Raw genomic sequence first — 13,303 nt, forward strand, 5'->3', positions numbered from 1 at the left:
ATTGTGTTATAGATACAAAAGCGTCCCTTTGAGGGTGAATGGGATTAGTCGATTGTTTAGCGAAGTCTTTTTTTTTTTGACTCAGATTTGTCTCGTTTCCAGGCTCAAAGTCTCAGAGCGCGCTGTGGAACACACTCACCGCTGGGACGTACAAGAAGGAGAAGGTCAAAGTTCAGAGGGACGTTCCAGACGATCCACGCAGGATAGAAGAGATCCTCGCGGATGAGCTTCCCTCCACAGACGTCCCAGAAGCTACAGAGAAAACTGCTGTCAGGTTCATCTCTCTCCTTTTCTGATGGTTAACGGTTGCTTTACAGGTCATGTGATCGCCGACAGGATGGACTTTCTCCCATATTGAGATCTCTGACTTTCGATAACGTACTTCGGTTTTAAGACACATGAGATTACTGGGATCTTTTTTTTTTTTTTTTTTTTTGCGGGAACAATTTAGTAGAACCTCCCATTAAAGCAAAGTTTAATCTCATTTCTGTCTAGGAGGATCTCGTTAGTCATTTTTCTTTCTAATGGACCTGGAAGATGATCAGGTTATGGGATCTGACTACAGGGTGGATCGGCCTACTTATTGATAATGGCACCCACAGAAACCTGATTCATAATTATGTTTTATAAAAATGTGGACTTTTTAAGACGTAAAAAGAATCACGTTGCTTATTTTTGGGGGTTTTTATGGCGTAGATTATTGAGGGTCAAATGGGATCAATAGATAAGCAGTTTTACATTTTTAAGTCAAGTATTAATAACGTAAGGAAGAAAACTGTTCAGTAATGTTCATTCGTCCATTTTGTTTTGGTTCGTATGAAACGTGAACCACAACCTGAAGGTGGACGTTTTTACAATGAAGTCTTTTTAAAAGTATAACCTAAAGGCGTGTATAGTTGATCGCGTACATTAGTTTTTTCAGTAAAAGTTTAACCATGTTAGTAATTTGAAGGTCGTGGAAATTTGAGACAGTAGGCTTTGCGAGGTTAAATTCCATCTGTCCTAATTTGCGGAAGTAAAAAGCGTTCGAGAAACCAATTCCTCCATTCATGCAGAGCCTTCGTCCCGCATTCATTTCTGAATACAAGTGCGTTTTATACTTTCATTCCTTTTGCTTTGGTTTTGCTACAAACGTGCACAGAACGCTTTTTTTAAGTTTCAGTAGTAATACCAAAAGGCCAAAAACAGGAATGAGAAAGTGAAGCAAACATGTCTTCATTTGGAGTTTTCTCCCGAGGCGTCTCTTAGCTACAGAGGAAAACAGCTGCCGCTAATACTCAAGGTGCTCGCATTGATTACACAACTAAAAACAGAACTAAACACAATGTGAAGGGAAGGACATAGAATCAGGCTTGTGCATTGAACTGTTCATAGTGTAATTACTACAGAGAAGAAAACTTTTTTTTCATATATGCAGCAGTTAGAGACAGATAGTTTAAAATCTTACCTAGTTGGTGGATCACTAAAGAGCTTGCATAGCGACCCTTGCTTTCTGACACAGCTGAGACTGTATTTTTGGGAAACCTCTAAAAGAGGCACCTAGTTGCAAAGATCAAGTTTACTTTTACATTCAGACCAATGTCAAAAGACCAACAAGAGGGCTAGGAATAAGCTGTTTCACGCTAATGACGATTTGTTTCAATGACTCAGACGTTTCTTTTGATTTTCATATTTAAGTTTTCATTCACTTAGAGCTGATTCACATACACTGCATGAACAAATTCACAATAGGGGCGCTTTAAGAGCGTGATAAGGGGGGTTGTTTGTGTTTCTTTCTTATTTGTCTTGCTAAGCCATAAAATGTGGTTCACGTCCCAGCCAAAAACCTGTGCTGTCACATCACATAGAATCACGGCAGGGCTCGTCTTCACAAAACATCTTAAGGCTAAACGTAGCTCCTAACTTGTTGGTTTAGGAGAAAATCTTAAAAGCAGTGGACACGTCAGTCCTAAATATAGGACATTTTCGCTTTGGAGGTTATCTCCCAGTTTTCCTTTGATTATATCCTTGTCTTTAAACAGCTGGGCAAGACGTACCAGATGTTCTTGCTTCCAGTTTGATTTCTTTTATGTTTATATGTCTTACTATCAGCTATTATCGTATTCTGTTAATTAAAAGGCTTTTTATATACATATATTGGCTGAACGGGGCTGAACGAATTTGAATATGGTGACAACATTGCTCTCTGCAATATTTCTATGAATACATCTCTGACAGAGACTCCTCCCCTCTCCTATCAGCCAATCACTGAGTGCATAGTTAATAAACATGCTGACATCATCCATAGCAACGAGGTAAGCCCCGCCCTTACTCTTAGCTTAAAACTTCTCTCTGTTTCTTAGTAAAGTTGCAGCTTTATAAATACTTTTTAAGAGAAAACTTTTACTGCCGTTTAGGAGAACTCTTAGTAAAATGTTTTGTGAATACAGGCCCAAATATCAATAGCAGTTTTATGTGAAGGTGAATTAGTTGCATATTTTATGTTCAAGGTGTGACATTATTGCTAATGCTGCATTATAGAGATTACTTTGTTGTCTTCGACATTTCGCTTAGAGTAACTTTAGTCTGGAAAAGACTTTTTTCCTACCTCACTAAACCGAACTTTACAATATTTAGAAATATGATTCAAATATGATTCAAAGCGCCTGCAGTGACACACTAGTGACGCCTGCTGGTCAAAACAAGGGAAATGCTGAAAAAAAAATGATCTGGGATCAGGTCAAATCTATAAAGTATCTGGTGCCTAGGCTCACAGGGTGGTAGTTCGTGAAATTTCGAAATATTTTGAAACGGTTATGAAATAAAGCCTTGTTTATATGACTGGAAAACATTCACCAAGCAGAGTAACGCTTCTTTTAAGTATTTACTCGTTAAAGTGAGTGGCATTTGATCATTTTTTTTAAATAAATATGCATCATGACGCACTCCGACAGAGTCGCCGTCCTTACAATGATTGTTATTGATAGCATGTTTGTTCCCGAGCCTGTTGTCATAATGTAGTTATGCTCATTAGCAGCATTGTTAGTAAGAAATGTTGGGTGGTATCGGAGGGTTAATTAACAAGAGGAATATTGCTCATTAGCTGACACCTGTCTGACTGCTGTCGATATTACAATACCCTGGAAAATCAGACACTGAGGAAACAGAGCGGGTGTGATATAAATGTGATTTATTGTATAATTAGCAGGGCTGTCAATTTAACATGCTAATTTAGTACAGTCTATTATATTGTGCTTGACTTTAAAGCATTTAATCGTGACGTGCGTGCTTTGTGGTTGAATAATACCGTGGCAAATGTTTCGAAAGTTCCTCAACTTTAGAAAAGCCACTTTAGGTTTTTGTGGTGTGCCGTTTTTTCCTGTTGACTTCTCTTCTGTTCGTTTAGCCTCGTTCTGACGAGGTCTGATTCGGTTCTGTGCGTTTCGTCTTTGCCTAATTAGACGCCATTGTTTGACAAAAAAACTATAAGCCTTAAGTCATTTGACATGCAGTAGGGTGTATTGTAAAGTAAGGCGTATTGTAAATAGTCATAATGATAATATGGGTGATGATGATGGATAATAATAATAATAATTATAATAATTAGTTTGAGGAAGTAAACTAAACCGCTGGTGTTCTGATGGGGCTGCTGACCCGGTCACTTCATCAAAGTTATAATGTCACAGCGAATCGATTTGGCAAACCATAGATGGATGAACTTAACCAATTTATTCTGAAGGTCATCAAGAGGTCAAGAGGAAAGACCTCATTATCATTTACCATCATTATTGACAGCTCACATCAGGGAACCTGACTGTAAGTAATGTTCTGAGATTGTTGCATCGAGCGTTTTGTAGAAAGTGATCCGGACTGTGTTATTGTTTAAAATGCAGTAGTTTAGCCAAAGTCAGTGTGTTCAAACTACAGTCAGTGTGAAACTGTCATTGATCACATGTGGTGGAGTTCATGCATCAGCCCAATCAATAACACACGAACAATCTTCATCAGAAATCATCAGAAATCTTGAATGACATAATGAGTCAAGGGTCAAGGGTGACGTCTGTTCTACGGCGGTATATTTCCAAATCTCGTATTCTTTATCTTGATATAATTTAATTCAGTTCATTCAATAATTAATTTAATTTCATAAATTACCATTTATTTGTAGCCATTTCTTTATTGTCATTTATTTAGCCATACAGACTTTTTTGTTTTCATTTGTTTAGACATTCTTATTGCTATTTATTTATTAGAATGCGTTACAATTTATTTATTTGTTTATTTAGCATTTAGCATTGAGCAGCGATTAATCGCATCCAAAAGAACATCATTTTTTGTGTACATCATTTATGTGTGTGTATTGTGTATATTTATGTATGTAAAAAATACACACATGCATCTATATATTTAAGAAAAATCTGTTTTGTTTTTATATTAAATATATTTATATAGAAAATAAATTATTTGAATATAAATGTAAATATATACTGCATATGTGTGTCTTTTATATACACATAATAAATATACACAGTAAACTATTTATTTTGGGTCAATTAATCACGATTCATCATTGCCCAGCACAATTTATTTCTTATTATTTAATTATGTAGTTCCATTAATTTCTATCTATTAGGCCATTAAATTTTTTTTTATTTAAATGTATTTATCCATTTATTTATTAGCCATTTATTTGTTGCCATGTATTTATTTTAATTTATTTAGCCTTTTGTTTATTGCCATTCTTGTATACCAGCTCCAACCAGACCGACCAAAAATAAATATAAATAAAAGTCTAAATAAATGACACTAAAAATGGCTAAATAAATGGTAATAAATAAATGTCCATGACAACTATTTAGAGCACATAAAAAAAACTTGATCACCTAGTACAACATTTTTTTTCTAGGAAGAGGTCCATCTTTTTAGCCAGGCCTACTGTTGTTAAATTTTTTATTTGATTTTGGTCATTAAATGGGCAAATCAAATTTGAATTATTTTTAGCACTTCAGAATGACTTTTTCATACCGCTTGCATGAGTACGCTTAAAATCAGTCCTTCAGACGGCACTCATTAGCAAGTGCTCTCTTAATAGCGATCTGACAACATGCCTTTACAGACCCATTTACTGTGACGCAAGCCATTTGTAACATTCACAGGCGAGATGTCTCAATTTGTTCAGCATGTTCTCAATATTGCTTAGCAAAGATGCGCGGCACTGTTATATTCTCATTTAAGCATCTGGACCAGATGATTAAAGAATAATAGCGTCATTCTTCAACAGGACAGAAAACACCTTAAATCAACCATTCATCTGCATGCCATCTCCCTGCAGGAAACCATTGGAAAAATGTCCAAATTGAAAGAATTAACCGGAACCAAATGAGACTTTTTCGCTCTCTGGCTCATCCTAAACTCATCCGGGACTCGTTTAGCATCTCAGACCTTCATGTTACACCACAGTCAGCTGTTTTTTTGCTAAACCTTATGCATTTTTGCAGAAAGTTCTTGCAATTTTGTGTGCAGCGTGCATCAAACCGAATGGTTTGTGCTTTCTCTCTGGCATCGGTGTTTTCGCATTCATTTGGAGAGAGACCTTCTAATGTCCTCCTGTGAGACCTTTCCTCTGTCAACACGGCCGCTGGGATTGACCTGTGACATTTGAGAGACTTTCACCTTTGTAGGCTGTGATGTCTGCTGGATTCGGTTCAACTCCAAAGATTTTCAAAGAGGTTTAAAGAACCACTTGTTGGTGGCGAGCCTCTAGAGAGCCTTTCTTCGGGCCCACAGTGTAGTAGAAATGGTCTAGTGTTGCTCATTGCTGTCTGAATTTCTGTTTTTGTTGCATTTTTAATATCTGGGTTGACAGTCTGGTTGAAATGTATAATTCAGATGGAAGCTTCTGTTCCAAAACCTAGAGAGATACAAACCTAGATGGTATTAAGTGCTGGTTGTGCAACGAATAATACATTTTTAGTGTCCCAGTGAATTGTAGTATAACCCCATAAAATGATTGATTGTGGTTTATTTAAAGGCTTAAATTGTTGTTTAAAGTATAATTATGCCTTATAAAACTCATATCAATCTGGTCATGCAGCACATGCACCTTTAAAGAGGCTGCTTTTGTTGAAAGTTGAATTTATTTTACAAAAAATAGTTTAATTCACTGACAAATATTGATTTCACGCAGTTTTTGTGCATATTATGGTTTCACTGGAGTGTTTAGCACCCTCTCAGGTAAGATTATAGAGAATGATTAGGATTAGGATGATTAGGAGCACTATAAATGCTTCTAAATGTTCGGAAATGTTTAATTTTAAGTTAATTTGCCATTAAATTGAGTTGTTGACTGTAAGTTCAGTTTAGGACTCTGTCCGTTGCACAGTAATAATGCGTTCGTATTTGACCTTTTTGTATTTTATTTTTTGCTGATTCAAGCATGTGAGATCTGTAAAATTATGTTACGTTTTCGAAAGAAATCTCACCAAAGGCTGCATTTAAAAAAAAAAATGCAGTAAAAATATTACAATTCTGAAACACATTTTACAATGTTAAATAAGCATCTTCTGTTTTGTATAACATTTATTCCTGAATTTTCATCATCATTTTTAATGCAGACTTCAGTGTCACATGATCCTTCAGAAATTATTCTAATACGCTGATTTGCTGCTCAAGAAACACTTCTGATTATTACCAATGTTGAAAACAATTGTGCTGCTTAATATTTAAGCTAGATCCTTTTTAAAGTTAATCCATGAATGAAATACTCAAAAGAACAGCATTTATATGAAACAAACATCTTTTTTTACTTTTAATCAGCATTTGTGCTAAATAAGTGTTCATTTCTTTTTAAAAACTCACAAATGCCAAAATGAGTCTTTCTGAAACAATAACAGTGCTGGCTGAAAACAGTTAGCAAACTGAATGAACTGTAAGCAGTGCCTTTTAGCAAGGACTCCTGAGTTAGCGTTACATCAGCTCATTGATATTCATGAGCCGAGCTGGTCAGATTTATAGTGTTTTTAGATGCCGCCGGTCAAGTTTGATGCGTCTGGAGATGATGTGATGGGTCACAGGAGGTGACGTCATTCACGTTTAGAAGCCCTCAGCCTCCTGACACGCTCTCTATATAAATCTCACTTAAAGGAAAAGAAGAGTAGAGTATAGACGGCAGAAAGAGCACCTTCAAACGAGACCTTTGAAGAGCTCAGAGCAGACAGAGAGAAGAGCATCTCCATAGATGAAAGCGGCCCGCTGCTGATGTGTCTTTGAGACTTTAGCCTAGCATTATCTCCTGCCTCCTGCATCAGGTAATTGAAGGGCCTGTGAAAGAGTCATCACCATCATCATCATCATCATCAGGAGGGAGACACGTGTAGAGCTGGGTAAACAGACAGGACTATTTGAATGCTAAATGTTTTTAATAAGGGATGAGAGGTAAATATTTATATAAAGGTGGTAGATGGTGATTTTATTAGTGTTTATCTTCTCGAAGTTTCCACGCTGAAGCACTTTATGTTATATATATATATATATATATATATATATATATATATATATATATATATATATATATATTAATCCCGTTAGGTACTGTATGCATGTTTTCAGGCAAAATGTAACTTTTTGTGCAGCTGAAATTGCTTTATATATTTTTGCACATATTATTTATACAGAACAACTACTTTTAATAAACCAATGTACTTCTGGTATTGATATTTATATGCTGAATATTACAATTCAATTTAATGTACACTATGATATTGCATGGCTGATTTAGCTCTACATTTGACCAACGAACACCAGAATGTTAAGCGAAATCTGCGGCACCGACCTGCTGCTGTGTCTTGGCTTTCAGTAACAGCTGTCCCTGAATGTCTCCCTGGAGAAAAAACATTTCCAGTGTGAGGAATTAGATCTCTGCATTAGTCTCAGGCCGGTCAGCCCAGCTTTCAGCCTTATTGGATTTTCGGGGTGTTCAGGAAACTCCATTATATAATGGCTCTATTGTGTGAAGCAGATGGAAAAATACAAAAGCGCAAGAAACAAAAGAAGCGGTCAACGTAATCAGCCTATTTTTTGACAAGAGCTGTGTAACATGAGCGAACCGCAGCTTGGCGTCAGTGTTTTCATACGGATGAATATGCTAATGAAAACAGCATTTATAGTGCATTGCATAAAATGAAATAAATATCGAGCTAAACTGTTGGTAAGCAATGAACTTCATGTATGTTCTTTTCATTTTTCTGGTTCTAAGCAAACTATAACCATAAAAATACCCTACATAGTTGACAAACAATTTCGTTGACAATAGGTCACTGGAGATATATTTATATGAATTTGTTTTAGACATATCAGACGTGGTTTGTAAGTAGTTGACATAATTTGTGTTGAGATAAGTAAAATAAAATATTTTCTTATTTCAAAGAAATTTAATATAGAAAATCTTAGCTTGAAAAATAACAATTTAAACTGTAAGCAAAACGATACACATAATACAGGTTTGTATAAGATTATAGTATGTATTCTCTCAAAAAATGATATATGTTTTTACAGAATTGTTACAAAAAATGGCCATCACCATAATCATCACCATTGAACAAAAATGTATACTAAAGTTTTCAGTGTCATTCAGAATTCATTCTAATATCCTGATATTCTGTTAATAAATATTATTGTTATTATTATTATTATTATTATTATTATCATCAATGTTGAGCAGTTGTAATATGCTTAATTTTTTTTTAAAAATATATATATATATATATATATATATATATATATATATATATATATATATATATATATATATTATTTTTTTTTTTTTTTTGATAAATAGAAAGTTCAAAAGAAAAGCATTTAAGCAGAAATCTTTTAGAACATTATACATTTTGTTACTGCCACTTCTGATCAATTCAACACATCATTGCTGAATAAGTAAATCAGTACCTCCCCCAAGCATATGAACAGCGATGTGCGGTTTAAGACATTGTTGAGATCTCTTCTGAAAAAAAAAACAAACAACAAAACATTTAGTTCAAATAAAAGAAGCGAGAGACTCTAACCTCATTTTCTCTAGATGTTAAACTCGGATAACGTTCAGCTCCTGTGCAGCATAAACTGATAATGAACCCAGCTCTTTTATTCATGAATTTGTTCTCAATGGCATCTCCTGATCGTCGAGATGATCTGTTTATCATCTGTGAGTCTTGAAAGAAAGGGTGAGCAATCACTGGGTCATTTAGTAAATGGAAGCAGAGAACAGAGTGTGTTAATGTGCTTCTGACAGCGTTCATCTAATAGACATGTACTGTAATCTCACTCCGCTCTTCAGCTGCAGGCTGATTGGCCTCTTCATCTCTCTAGTCACAGTTTGTGTCTTTAACTCCGATCTATTTCTCTTTTTCCTCCTCACCTCCTCTATCATCACATCTATTCCATTAAGACGACTAGATTTTATTGCATAGCCTAGATACGCTTTCACATCAGTTTGCATGGTCCTTAATCGTTTACTAATAGTTTTTTAAGTCATATTCGATCCTTGCGGTGTCTAGTATGGAATGAGTACAGTATCACGCAAAATAAGCACTCTGTTTTTAGGAGGCTTTAAAGGAACAGTTGACTCAAAAGGAAACTTTTGTCATAATTTACTCACCCTCGTGTCGTTCCAGACCTGTATGAGTTTCTAAAAATAGGATATTTCGAACAATTTTCTCCGTTGACTTCTACAGAAGTTCTTTCTCTATTAAGGAAGTCAACGGGGGCCAACAAATATATGGTTTTTCAATTCTTCAAAAGCATAAGATAGAAACTTTTACTGGTTTTCAACATCTTTGACCGCTGCAACATGCCGTTGTTTTTTTAGCATCTTGCTCCAAAAGCACCACATTATTTAAATGCATGTCAATGACTCTCATAACCAATGAAATACTGGATAGTGTATCTCATATCATAAAGCCTCAGATATTTCTGACTTTGACTGCTATATCTTGGCAAACCCGAGCACATTTTAAAACCTCGTTGTTAGACTTTCTATATTTCTTGTTTTAGTATTATCGAGACACATTGAAATATTTCAATATTTTGAAATCTATATAATTTTTTAGCTTTCATTTGAAAGTTTTAGCAGTTTTGTTGCATTTTTGTTTTGAAAAATCAGATTTTTTGTTTTAATTTTAAATAGTTTTAATATTGTTTCTATTTTGATTTGTATTATTTTGAAAACTGTTGTTTTGATGTAAATTTGAAAGTTTTAGTAGTTTTGTTGTATTTTTGTTAAATCTTTGTTTTTTTTGTGTTTTTTAGTAAGTAATGCCTGTATAGTTTTCATTCATTTATATTTTAGTTTTAGTTGTAGTACATCAAATTAAACCAATTTTTATTAATTTTTTTCCCAGATACGGTTTTAAATGTATTTTTATAGTTTTAGTTTTAGCTATGATAAACCTGGAGATTCAATTTTTTTCTTCTTATGGGACTCGAACAGAAGCCACCGTTTGCTCCGTTTAATCCCATTGCTGTCTGGGAGAAACAATTGAGATATTAAAGAGATGTCATTTGTGATTTGTCCTATGGGAAGAGACCCAGTTTGTCATTATTGATCACGGCATCACCGCTGGAGGCTTCAGTCACACTCAACCCCTCCCACCGACACTCATGAAATCAGGAGTCTGCCTTAATCTGAGAGAGAGAGAGAGAGAGAGAGAGAGAGAGAGAGAGAGAGAGAGAGAGAGAGAGAGCGAGAGAGCGTACCGCAGTACCGTCACACGCTCCTGTGCTCAGAGCGGAGAGGAACACGAGGGACAGGAGGAGAGAACAGGGCTATGACGAGCTCAGCGTCCCGACCAGCGATCTGACTCTCCTCTGCTCCGGCTCGGGATTAAGTTTTTCTTGCTATCTTGGCATCATGGAGTCTCCCACCAGAGAGATCGAGGAGTTTGAAAGCACCTCGCTCAAGTACTTACAGCCCGACCAGATCGAGAAAATCTGGCTCCGACTGCGGGGACTGTGAGTATGAGCTTCTCAACAGGTTTTCTTGTGTTTTCTCTGTCTGTCTGTGTGTGTGTGTGTGTGTGAGTGTGTTCATCTAAGAGGCTGACAAACATTCTGAAGCTCACTTTTCACCCCAAAAAAAGCAGAGAAAAATAAGAAATTATATTCAGAAACCTGTTTTTTTAGGAGGCAGTTAAGCTTTTTTTGTCACTGAAAGTCACTTGCTGCAATACAGTTTTAATGGTAGTACCCCAAATATGGACAAATAATAATATTCATTATATTTAATATTGATTATATTATATTATATTTTCTTAAATTTGTATTGTATTGTGTCATTACATTTTTTAGATTATTAATTAAATAATTAAATTGTAAATAATTCAAACATTTTTGGATACCTTTTGAAATATGTATGAACAAATTGATAAATTACCAAATAATAAATATAATAATAAATCAAGTTTACTATATGCACACAATAACATACAATAATAATAATAATAATACAATGGAGAATTTTTTTTTCTCAAAAGTCATGTGTTATTATAGTCCTGCCGTAATACTTTAAATACTGTTCTGGATGAATGCCCCCAAGAATGCAATTGTAAATGCAAAATGTTAGCAGAAAACGAATATTAACAAATAAATTACAGTAATTGTTCCATAGAAAGGTTTTTATTCACACTGCAATAAGGCCGTTTAACTGAGACCTGGTGACTTTTCATGAATATGTTTCAAATACTTCTCAAATCTATATTAAACAGCTCCATCATCTGCAGACAGACTCATTTCTTTGATGTCAATCAGGTTTTTCTCTCTGGCTGTTGTTGGGCAGCTAGAGAGAAAGTCTCTATATTGTCCCAGAAGTCAGTGAATGAAATGCAATTTCCTCACAATGAGTGAAGAAGAAAAGATGAGTGAGAGAAGGAGAAAGAAAAGGCAAAAAAGAGATGAATGAGGGGAGGGCTGTTTGTCTTCTCTCATATTTTCTCTTCATGTAGCAGAATAGTAACCTTTCTTCTGATAATGCTGAGTTTGAAGTGTTTTTGTGTGTGGGTTAAGTTAACAACAAATCAAATTGATCCTTAGTTTTTTATTTATTTTTTGTTTATATTGATCTTATTGCAAATGATTCATTAGTGCATGTTTTTTAAAAGAAGAGAATGTCTTTAATCTTTCATCCAAAAATAATAACTCTGAAATGACTTTCTTTTTCTGTTGACGTCAATAAGAACCCTTCATTTTATAACTCCTCCCCTCAGATGTTTCATAATCCAATCAATGCTTGAGAGATAAAATCAAGTCCCTTCTATCTTATTTTCCTCGTTAAATATCATATTTCACTTAAACATACATTCATATCAAAATCATAAAATTGGTTTTATGTTGACTTTAAGCTGACGAAGTATTTCCAAAATGTTTTGCATTATCTTCAATAATTTAGTAATGGAAAAATGTAATGATAAAAAAGCAGGAATAACTAAATAAAATATATATATATATATATATATATATATATATATATATATATATATATATATATATATATTTTTTTTTTTTTAGTGTTTTTATATATGTTTATATATGTTTCATATATATCCTAATACTGAAATATGTCTTTTATTTCAATCAGTTTTTTATGAAGCCTCTCTCCTTATTAATCATTGTTTTCCTAAAAAAATGCCCTAATTTCCTAATTAGATTTAGATGGGAAATGCTACAAAAAAATAAAAATAAAATATATATAATATTATAATATTAATATATAAAATATTAATTTAAAAATATCATTATTGCTTTTTCACATTTGTAAATGATTTATTTATATATTTATTTTTTCCTAATTGTCTCAAAAATCTCAATGCTGAAATTCTTGTTTGTCCCAAAGTCTTTTTGGTTTCGATCAGTTTTTTGCTTATAAATAAAATCAAGTCTCTCTCCCTTATTTTATTGTAACATGTCACATTTAACTTGAATGTACATCAGAAGTCAGAGTCAGGATAAAATCCATGTAGTTTAATGTTTTTCGTTGAACGTATTGAGAATATCGAGCATTTTGCAGAATATCCAAGCTGTTTGTGTCTTTATAAATAAAGTAGAAAGTAACCAGTGACTCTCAAGCTTCAAAAAGCACCATTAGTTGTGCCTACGATTACGATGTAACTGAAAGCAATGACACATCTTAGTATTTGTGGGTGAACTACTCCTTTAAGAACTTTGTTGTTCTCTCAAGGGGAGAGACAAAAACAAGAGCTCTTTTTGCCAAAATTGTGTTAGTCCCTTCACTGGGTTTGGATTACTGTACGTCAGGCCAGTTGACGGGATGTTAAGC

The 13,303-nt window shown here is 34.3% G+C and overlaps 1 protein-coding gene across 3 annotated transcripts in view; it reads left to right on the forward strand.

Moving 5' to 3' along the window:
* pde1cb (phosphodiesterase 1C, calmodulin-dependent b) overlaps positions 1-13,303 on the forward strand; it is a 69,042-nt gene that overhangs the window by 15,383 nt on the left and 40,356 nt on the right. For 2 of the 3 annotated variants that reach the window (XM_043264671.1, XM_043264680.1), the window contains exon 3: positions 103-274. In XM_043264671.1, the coding sequence (XP_043120606.1) occupies positions 103-274 (172 nt within the window). Of the gene's footprint in view, positions 1-102; positions 275-10,724; positions 10,984-13,303 lie in introns of those variants that run through there. The other variant, XM_043264690.1, reaches the window with a different exon arrangement.

This window comes from Puntigrus tetrazona, chromosome 2 (assembly GCF_018831695.1).
Source record: "Puntigrus tetrazona isolate hp1 chromosome 2, ASM1883169v1, whole genome shotgun sequence".
In the NCBI taxonomy this organism is placed as follows: domain Eukaryota; kingdom Metazoa; phylum Chordata; class Actinopteri; order Cypriniformes; family Cyprinidae; genus Puntigrus; species Puntigrus tetrazona.